We start from the raw sequence: 11,348 nt of genomic DNA, 5'->3' as shown, positions 1-11,348 counted from the left end.
TTAATTATTGTTTCTATTAATTTAAATGCCTTTAATAATTATTGTACTTATTGTTGCACATTTTGATGTCCAATAGATACCTTCAATAATTCAAACGGCCTTCAATAATTTTAACAACGTACTAGGAAGAGACTTGTCACACGAAGACAATTCAATTTATTATTAGAAAATACCAACTTAGTGCATGCAAAATTATTACATAACATAACACATTAATACAGTCAAGATTATCCATCATCAACGTTCTCCTTCTCGACGTCATACATGCTCAACCAAATCCTTGCAGGGTGTATCTTGACCTTAAGGAGCTTGAATTCTATTTAAATGTCTCATATATGAGTGTACTTCACCATGTTAAACGAAAGAGAGAAAGGATTTGTTTTCTCTAGTACTTCACTGGAGCATGTTAAATGAAAGAGAGAAAGGGGGAGGACCATAGTCTTCAACTACTATATGTATAGGCAAAGAAAAAAATAACCAAACCACACGAAAGGAAGGAAGATAAAATTTCAGCTTCAGCTAGGAAATGGATGTAGATTTTACCTAATTTTTGTTTTCCCAACTGATGCTCTAATGCCTTGACTCCTCACCGAAAACCTCGAGGTTGCAAACTGGGCATACCTAAACAAATATGGAAACGGAAATGAGCGTGAGTTAGCGGGATGGATCATCAAATTGAAGAAAGAAAATAATGGTATTCTGAATTCTGAAATCCATAATTTTAAGGCGTTGGCCTACCTTGTTGATACCGAGCCATTTGCTGATGCATTCGTTATGGTAGACATGTTTGCATGGCAATGTGATTTGTCGATCTCCTCTTTTATACCGCATCTGGCAAATCACACACCTGCTCGTGGAAAAATCGTATCAAGGGGAGAATTCAAGAAGGTTAAAAGAAAAAGGAGGCTTCTTCTTCTTTTTCTTTTTTTGGTCAAAGGCGAATCCTCCGTCAAGTTTTCCGGAAACAAATAAAAGAATGGGAAAAGAAGTGTTCTTTTGATAACTTCTGCAACGCAAACCAATTGAACAAATCATCATTAAATAAAGGAGACTAATTAGGGTGCGCCACGAACTTGCCCATTTTATCAGAGCAATTATATGCTAATAATTTTTTTTTTTTTTGGGAAAACACTGTTAAGACAGTAATTAAAATCAAAAGCATCACCATATATTTTACATTTTTAAAGGATTCGGGTTCATCTTAGAGGTTTCTAAGACAACTCTTCTCGAGACACTTTCGGTCGCTATATAAAGAGGTTTATGTCTCCACTCTTAGTGCCTTGTAGATGATGATAGAGTTCGAGCGGGGAAAATTTCTCTTCTGGTAGGTTAAGAGTTTGTGACAAGATTATTTGCATTAGTATGGTAGATTTTTCTCATTAGGACGCTACCAAATTTAGCATTATACCAGACAGATATCCAGATTGTCTAGAGAACTAAAAATGAGAAGAGAGGCCATCACATTTGCTTCTGAGATAAGGAAATGATAGGTTGGAAAATAGGTTTATTGTTTTTGGCAGATAAATTCACATTACTCAACTGTCCATGAGTCATAATGTTACCTCTCTCCTGATTTTTTTCTTAAGAAGAAGTTTCCACACTTGTATTTTGACGATGGAAGCAAACTAATAAGTTCGTCGGAAAGACCTCGGCTTTGAGTGCCAACTGCCTCACCCAAGTCAAGTAATTCCTGGTGCCAATATATAAAACAAAACATTTCAATAACATTCATGAAAAGTTTGGAAATCCTAATATAGTTTGTACTGGACGTGTGAACCCAATGTAAATAACAAAACAATGAAAAGCCAAGACACAAGATCAGTGAAACCGCTTGCCTTAAGTATCCCCAATCTATAATGCAAAAATGGCTAATATGCAATATGTCTCGTACTCTTAATTTGGGCTGGGTATAAACAAGTTAGTCCAATATTGAAGTAATTTTCTATGCTATATATCACAATGTGATATAATAGTTTCTGAAGCCTCAAAGTACCTACATCGTTGGCCTTCAAAGTCTAAAGAATCATGAAAAGTTTCATGCATTACTAACTTCAAAGAGACAGACGAACAAAGGTATGTGTGGGACGTGCAACTGCCCAGGTTTGTGTTTGTGCTTAATAAGTCTCTTGTGGAACAAAATGGTAAAGAAATAAGGTACACATAACGAACCTCGTAGGTCATGTTATCAGGATCAATGTCCTCTTGCCATGCAACCTGCAGATATACAGAGACCAAAAGGCTGAACTTTAGCATAACTTCAGTGTAGGAGTTCAAGTTCGAAATAATTATGTGCATTTATTCAAACAAATTCGTAGACTTAATAGTGCACAGTAAATGCATCTAAACTAACCAAAATAATCCAGCAGAAGGAAAAACATGCAATTGCACAAACCACAAAACAGGATCCATACCTCAGAAGAACTTGTATTTTGCTGATACTGAATACCTGAAAAAGCAAAAAGAAATTCTTTATGGTTAGAGATAGTGTTCAACTGATTGGTTGAATTTCATTTCACAAAACATGAGTGAAGTATAAAGCTTTGACAAAAATTCAAATCACATTATGGCATTATATGTTAGATTGTATGATTTTGTACTGTGATTCAAATGGATCTAAGAAAGATTTCTGGAAGAAGGATTGAATAATTTCAGAGAGCTCTCCGGTGATGGAAGCCTCACAAACATTTCATCGAATTACTCTCTCTCTTTCTTACATGGCAAAACGAATATTACCGTTGCACCTAGGAGGGAATATTACCATTCTCTCTCCTCTAAAAGAATGAAAACAATCTCAGCTATTCATGTCATCTATCTTATGAGATAGTTGCATGTGTCACTCAACACCACTTACTCTAACTTAATCTAGAGCATCCATTTGGAATGTAATCCAAGGGCTCTGATTAAAAACAAGTAAATTGAATAAACTTATTTCAGCTAAAATCACTTAAATGCTAACACTCCCTTCTAAATGTTTAGCTGAAATCACTCCCAAAGCTTTCCTCAAGTACTCAAATCGATCCCTTGCCAAGGCTTTTGTAAATATATCAGCAATTTGATCCTCAGTTCTGCAATAGATCAGATCAACTTCACCATTCTGCAATGCATCTCTGATGAAATGGAACTTCTGTTTATGTGCCTTGTCTTATGGTGTGCTACCAGATTCTTTGAAATTGTCATGGCAGAAGTGTTGTCACATAAGATCTGAGTATGCTCCACTTGTTCCTCTCCAAAATCTGAGAGAACAAACCTTAACCAGATGGCTTGAGCAGTTGCTTCTGCAGCACTAACATACTCAGCCTCTGCAGTGGACAGTGCTACATTGATTTGTTTGATTAAAGCCCAAGAAAATGCTCCAGAACCAAAACTAAAAGCATATCCAAAAGTGCTTTTTATGTCATCTTCACTCCCTGCCCAGTCACTATCACAATAGCCAATAAGGACAACATCTTTGCCTTTTTCATATGCAATTCCATAGTCTAGAGTTCCTTGGATATATCTCAGCACTCTCTTTGCAGTTCCCATGTGTTTTCTAGTTGGGTTGTGCATGAATCGAGCTAGCAAACTTGCAGCAAACATGACATCAGGTCTTGTAGCTGTTAGGTATAACAAGCTACCAACCATCTGCCTATAAAGACTTTCATCAGCCATTTCACTCCCATCTTCTTTGCTAAGTTTTTCATTTGCTGCAAGTGGAGTTGCAATAGGTTTGCAATCCTTCAATCCGAACTTCTCCAATAAGGTCCTTGCATATTTCTTTTGATGCAGAAAAATGCATCCTTCTGTTTGTATCACTCTAAGCCCCAAGAAATGATGCAATAAACCAAGATTGGACATTTCATATTTTTGCATCATCTCTGTTTTAAAATCATCCATCAATGCACTTGAATTTCCAGTATATATAATGTCATCCACATACAAGGATACAATGAGAATTCATGCCTCAATTGCATGATACAGAGTTGCCTCACTTGGACTCCTATGAAAACCAGAATTGCAGAAATAAGAGTCAATCTCTTTGTACTAGGCCCTTGGTGCTTATTTTAAGCCATACAAGGCCTTCTTGAGCTTGTAAACCTTGTCCTCCTTGCCTTCAATTACAAAACCAAGTGGCTGGTCTACATATACTTCTTCATTAAGAACCTCATTCAAGAATGCAGATTTCACATCAAGTTCGAACAACTTCCATCCTTTCTGTGCAGCAAGCCCAATTAGAGTCCTAATAGTGTCAAGCCTTACCACATGGGCAAATGTCTCATTAAAATCGACCCCAGGCTTTTGAGAGTATCCCTTGGCAACTAACCTTGCCTTATTATTCTGTATAGACCCATCTAGGTTCAATTTTGTTTTGTAGATCCACTTGACACCAACTACTGGTTTATCAAATGGTCTGTCAACAAGTTCCCAAGTGCAGTTCTTCTCTATCATGCCAATTTCTGCCTCCATTGCCTTATGCCATGACTCATCTTGTGCTGCCTCCTCAAAGTTCTTAGGATCAACAATGCACAAGTTGCATTTTGCATATACTTCTGTCAAGCTTTTGAACTTCAAATGAGTGTGATCATAGTCTTGGGGACATGTGTTATTCTGCATTGGAACCAATCTTGAGCCATTTTCAATTGACTCACAAGCTTCAGATGCTGACTCATCATTTACATTATATTTGTCACTTGAACTCCCTTCTTCCCTTTGTTCACACATTTCTACTTCAGGCATTGGTATACTGATGGTCTTCTTAAATTGAGATTTCCAATCCCAGCAAGTATTTTCATCAACTATCACATCCCTTGACACAATTATCTTCTTTGAGACAAGGTCATAAAGTCTATAACCTTTCTCACATATGTCATATCCCAAGAAAATACATTTAGTACAGTTTTCATCTAGCTTTTGTCTAAGTTGACTTGGAATGTGAGCATAACATATAGAACCAAAGATCTTCAAGTGTTTGATTCTTATCTTCCTCCCACTATATGCCTCAAAGGAGGTCTTCTTATCAAGAGACTTAGTGGGACATCTATTTAAGATGTACACTGCTGTGTTGATAGCTTCTGCCCAGAAATCAAATGGAACACCCTTCTCAACCATCATACACTTTGCCATTTCCACTATGGTTCTATTCTTCCTCTCAGCCATATTGTTCTGCTGTGGTGTGTAGGCCACTGTTAACTGTCTTTCCATGCCCATTTCTTCACAAAACTCTCTGAATTCAACAGATGTATACTCCTCTTCTCTATCACTTCTCAACTTCTTCAATTTGTAACCACTTTGTAATTCAACTGTGGCCTTGAATTTCTTGAATATGCTAAACAGCTCAGACTTGTTTCTCAAGAAATAGATCCAACACATTCAAGTGTAATCATCTATAAAGGTACGAAAATACCTATTCCTAACCTTAGTAGTGATTTGCATAGTCCCACAGATATCTGAGTGAATAAGCTCTAGAGGAAGAGAAGCCATCCATGATACTTCCTTTGGAAATGTATCTCTGCAATGTTTCCCAAAGGCACACCCTGCACATATCTTATCTACTAACTTGAGTTTAGGCATTCCCAGTACCATATCTTGGTCTTTGAGTTGCCTCAGACTACCCATATTCAAATGCCCTAGCCTCTTATGCAAAATTGCAGAAGACTGACATACAGTAGCTTTTAGAGCAATCTGCATCTCAGGTTTAAGTTTCAAGGGAAAACTCCTGTTTCCTTTCATTGGTATTTTGGCTACCAAGTTCGACATAGAGTTATCATCATATATTGCAGCAGTTGTACCACCAAACACTAGAAAGTAACCATGTTCCATCATCTGCCTTACACTGAGCAAGTTTTCTTTTAAACCTAAAACGAACATCACTTCCTTGATATATCTGCTCCCCATTTTGGTTTCAACTACCAAATTTCCCTTGCCAATGACTTCAATAAGCTGACTAGTGCCTATTTCAACCTTAGCAGTCATTGTTCTATCAATGTCAACCAACAAATCCTCCCTTCCAGTCATATGGTTGCTACATCCACTGTCTACATACCATGTGTCTTCACATTTCTTCACCGTGGCATTATTGCAAACATAAAACACATTGTAGGAGTGTCATTGACTTGATTAACAAAGTTTACATGTTGGTTAGCCTTCTCCTTCTTACCACTGCAATCTTTTGCAATATGCCCCAACTTATGGCAATTATGGCACCTAGGCTTATCTTTGAACCAACATTCACCAAAATGTAGCTTATCACTGTGTATACAAGGATTATTAGCTCCTTCAAAGGTACCTGCAGCTTTTCCAGCTTGATTTGCAAGTCTATTATCCCATTTCTTCCACTTTGACTTCCAATTCTTCTGTGGTTTGAACCCTTGATTCCCATTGTACTTATTTTATTTTGAAGCAATATTAAGACTAACAAATGCCTTCTCAGTGTGAATCTTATCATGCCTATCAATTCTTTGTTCATACCCCTTTAGAATAGCAACAACATCTTAAACATCAACAGTGTCTAGATCCCTAGTATTTTCAATCACAGAAGCAATACTATCATACAATCTAGGTAAGCTTATCAGCAACTTTTGAACAACTCTTTGATTGCTAATATCTTCACCATAACTCCTCATTTGACTAAGTAAATCAAATAGCCTAACCAGATATGCAGAGAAAGCTTCATTTTCACCCATTCTAGTATATTCAAAATCACGGCGTAAGCCTTGGAGCTATTTATCTCCCACAAATTCTTGCTTCAGGACATTCTAAGCTGCGTGCAGTCTCTTGGATGGCAATTCTCGAAAAGATTTGATTGGAAACCGCCCTTTGGATGATTCCAAGTGCCTTTGCATCTTTGACTATGTTCTCCCTCACCAACTTGCTATCAGCTTCAGTGAGTTCTTCATCCTTCTTCGCTGGAGTAGCGAAACCCTTCTCGCCAACATCCCAGAGTTCATGAGATCGAAATATGGTCTTCATCCGAATCTGCCAGAAATCGAAGTTGTCTCCATTGAATACCAGTGCTTGAAGATCAGCACCACTTGACCTAGCCATATGAGACTCGATTTGATATCACTGAGATTTCTTCTTTGAATTTTCCTTTAGCAACAAAGCTCGACGATCAATTCGAGTTCTTCATTGCACTCTTCACATATTCACGCCCAGTTGCAGATGATGCAACCTGGCTCTGATACCATGCTAGATTGTGTGATTTTGTACCATGATTCAAATGGATCTAAGAAAGATATCTGGAAGAAGGATTGAATAATTTCAGAGAGCTCTCCAATGATGGAAGCCTCACATACATTTCATTGAATTACTCTCTCTCCCTTTTACATAGCAAAACAAATATTACCGTTGCACCAAGGAGGGAATATTACCCTTCTCTCTCCTCTAACAGAATGAAAACAATCTCAGCCATTCATGTCATCTATCCTATGAGATAGTTACATGTGTCACTCTACACCACTTACTCTAACTTAATCTAGAGCATCCATTTGGAATGTAATCCAAGGGCTCTGATTAAAAACAAGTAAATTGAATAAACTTGTTTCAGCTAAAATCACTTAAATACTAACATTATAGCACCATCAGAAATCAACTGCAACAAAATGGTATTGTGGGTTTTAAAACCTAATGAAAATACGAAATGTCAAGAAAAAATGGTCTTTGATAACTCCAACTGGCCAGTAACATAATATTTGTTCACCGGATAAGTGACTGGTCGCACAGAAAACTGAATTGAACTAAAATTTAATTTCAAATTCCAAGGACAAGGAGCAAAGCATGACAAAGTGTGATCAATTAAAAACAATTTTCAGTATAAGAATACAAATAAGCAGAAGTTTCTGACTAACATTCTTCAGGTGTAGCTTGCGCTTCCATGACAGAATCTTCTTCTGGCTGTGAATCGGTGTTTGCAGGCTTTTCTGCATTCATCACTGAAGGGTATTCCCAAGTCCTCCTGCTGACGTCCATTCTTGGTAAATGATCATTTACCTCGTAAGTACTGTAATAAGAAGTACTCTCCGGACCAGATGGTAAAAACTTGTACGAACCCATGTTCATTGACCAGTATGCACTTTCCTGGACACACAGCATGTAAAGATTAGCATTTCTGCAAATACTAAAATTTCAATTCATGAAAATAATACAGTATTTCACTCAGTAAAAATGGTAACCATAGCTTCTGAATATTTGTAATGACAACTCAAAGTTGACACTCAGAAGGGGCAATAATACATTTCAGCTTCCCCAGCTCATTCCGATATCTCATGGATTCCAGACAAAAGATTAAAGCAAATGCATCTGAACAAACACCAGCTTTCCAAATTTACAAGCAAGATGGATCTAGAACAATCTTATGAGGCGGCGAACAATATGTCATCACAGAATAACTTTCACAAGAAAATAACACATAAAAAATGGAAAAAGCAAACATGCCTGATCATGCATCAGCATGGCGTGACCATAATTCATCGGTACATGAGAAAGACCGTCAAAGAAACCCATGAAGCCTCCGGTAGGTGTGTAAGGAAAGCCGGCGTCTAGGTATTGTCCATTCTCATTCATTTTTGCACCACTTATCAAACCGAGATTCACATAAACTAGCTACAAAACGGAACCGAAATCTTTCAATACTAATGCTAAAAAATGGAAATAAAAAAAAAACAAAAAACTTTCACATAAATTCATCTTTGCGTATATATTTATATGTACATTGTAGCAATATCCTCATAGACAGAGAACTTTCACTATAAATTCAAAAGAAAATTTTACTTTAATAATTTGTGACAAATTACAACATATGTTCTTAAAATTTGCAAAATTTCGGGCAAAACATGGACATGGACATGGACATTCTCAGATTCATTTTGTTTTCTTTGCCCTCCGCTTTGATTCTCTCGGTAGACAAACGCATGACAAGATTGTGTAAAGAAGCAGAAGCGGTACCTTACTTTTAAGCCAAAACTCCCTTCACATTTTGCTGTGAAGCAAAAATCGCCAGCTCGGAGGATAAGTAAGAGAAACTGTAGTCTTCTTTCTTTTTAAGTTCAAATTTTCTTCCCCTTAATTTCTTGAGAAAATTTGCTTCAACTCAGAGAGAGATGTTTGAGTTTGCCCTTTACACACACACACACATACATATATATAGAGAGAGGGAGAGAGAGAGAGAGAGTACTGTCTCTGATACTGAGAGGAGAGGAGAGAGAGAGGCTTTCTCTGTTGTGTTTGAGTTTCTCTCTAGAATTGTATTGTGTTATCCCTTGAGTTTCTCTCTAGAGTTGTATTGTGTTATCCTTTTTTTTTGTGTCGCGTTTGGCTTTTGTGCAGAGGAGCAGCTAAATTTGATATTTTCACGAACACGCTTCCCTTCTGAGTTCTGTGTTTTGTTTTGTTGTCTCTGGCTAGCTCTACCACGCCAACCTGTTATTAAACAAGATTACAACAAGAGAATTGTTATTGGCACTCCAAAAATCTCATTCTACACTTCAAACTTTCTATATTTAGAAAAAAAAATAAAAATATACTTGTGAGGAGTGTTGAATGAGATTTTTGGAGTGTCAATAACACTTCCTTTACAACAATCCTCCTAAATCCTATTTGCTAGCGCTGTCTCTACAGTCTACTCTATGCTACACCATTTCACTTTATGTAATTAATACTTGTATTTATATAGGACGGTCTATGGACTACTTTCTCTATATACCGGGGTACATAATATGCAATGTTTTTATGAACAATTAGGTTGAAAAATGTTTGGAATAAAGTTGATAAATCTAGCAGTTCACTAAAACGGTGTATCACAACATCATGCATTGTGGAGCTTTTAATCCATGATTATGATGTTTATCATAGTTTGATGTGATTACGGAGAACGAGAAATTTATATTTTGCTCTAATTGCAATTTTGGTAAGTTGTGTTTTTAATTTGACTAATTTTATTACGTGTTTCAATTCTTTAATCATTTCTGTTCAATTGCATGTGTCCGAATAGCGAGCGGTCTATGTGCGAACATTATCTTCAATTCAGCGTAAACAATCGAAATTGTTTTGGTATTAAAGCACAATGACTAAATTGACATGTTTATTTATAACACATGAACTAAAATTGAAGTAATAAAAAAAAAAAAAACAAAATTAGAACCCTCTTTCAATTTTGCATCTTTATAAAATTAAAAAAATTTTGAACAAAAAAGCTCTCCTTAGCCTTCAATGATTCGAAACAGCCGTTACTTGTGGACAAATTTGATAGTCTCAGGCCATCTCCAACCGAAGAGTCCAAAGGGTCAGAGGGCCGAAAATAGTCCGAAAACCGTCTCCAGCCGAAGCCTAGGCCAGAGGGCTGTGAAATCTAAGAAGGCCCCACGGAATCGGATAGGGCTAGAGGGTTGGAGCCAGCCCAAGGTTGGCCAGAAAATAGAGCATTCCTATCGGTTATAACCGACATGAATATATTTATATTAAAAATTAAATATATTCCTATCGATTATAACTGACAGGATTGCTTAACAAAAAAATTTGAATACAACGGCTAGTCAGCTAGCCGTTGTATTCAATTTTTTTTTTTTTTTTTTTTTTGGTTTTTTGGGCTATATTTTTTTTAAATTCTTAAAAATTCTAATTTTTTTTCCTATAAATACCTAAACCATTCATTAAAGTTAAGTTCTAATTTTTTTGGTTTTTTGGGCCAGTTATCGTTGTAGTTTTTAAATTTAAGTTGTTGGATTTGAATTTAAGTTGTTGTAGTTTTTAAATTTAAATAATAAATTATGTTTTGCCCTTTGGCCCTCGGTTGGAAACGGTTTTTTGTGACATGACTAAAATGAGCCCTATGACCCTTTGGCCCTCGATTGGAGACGGAGGCAAATATGGTCATGTACTGTTCATAAAAATATTAATATCTTAGAGAATCTTGGAGGGCCAGAGGACTAAAATAGGCCCTCTGGCCAGCCATCGGTTGGAAATGGCCTCAAAGTTTATACTTTAGATTGGGATGCTGGATCCTTTTTCTAGGAATTTTAGGGATTCCGTAATCGTTATCGTTCATCGTATATCGTGCAGTAAGTTTTCGTTGGATACTATTCATATTTAATTTTAAAATTTGAAATTATTTTTGACCGCACGATGTACGATGAATGATCACGATCACAAGATCCCCATAATTCCCAAGAAAAGGATCCGACGAGGATTCTTTTCCTAAGATTGGAAGGAGGTAAAAGAAAATTAAGAAAGAAGAAAGTTTTTATGGATGGTTGGCATTGAGTGATTGACCAAGGCTTGGCAGAGGGAGGGGTAAAAGCCGTTTTTACCGCCGGTGAGATCTGGTGGTGGGGGGCCGCGGCACCTACCGAAGATCCGTCTCTTTCTTCTATTGAATC

General features: G+C 36.8%; 1 protein-coding gene across 1 annotated transcript; it reads right to left on the bottom strand.

Annotated features, from left to right (window-relative positions):
- Positions 1 to 305: 305 nt before the first annotated feature.
- LOC137733279 (E3 ubiquitin-protein ligase BIG BROTHER-like) lies at positions 306 to 8,571 on the bottom strand. The gene is made up of 7 exons (XM_068472421.1): positions 8,410 to 8,571; positions 7,824 to 8,052; positions 2,412 to 2,446; positions 2,170 to 2,214; positions 1,563 to 1,690; positions 739 to 847; positions 306 to 621 (listed from the first exon to the last, which is right to left on the bottom strand). Exons 1-7 carry the CDS (start codon positions 8,536 to 8,538, stop codon positions 571 to 573), a joined length of 726 nt encoding a protein of 241 aa, XP_068328522.1. The 5' UTR covers positions 8,539 to 8,571; the 3' UTR covers positions 306 to 570.
- Between the last annotated feature and the right edge of the window lie 2,777 nt (positions 8,572 to 11,348).

Source organism: Pyrus communis, chromosome 5 (assembly GCF_963583255.1).
Source record: "Pyrus communis chromosome 5, drPyrComm1.1, whole genome shotgun sequence".
Classification (NCBI taxonomy): domain Eukaryota; kingdom Viridiplantae; phylum Streptophyta; class Magnoliopsida; order Rosales; family Rosaceae; genus Pyrus; species Pyrus communis.
This window is presented reverse-complemented; position numbering and strand designations above follow the sequence as displayed.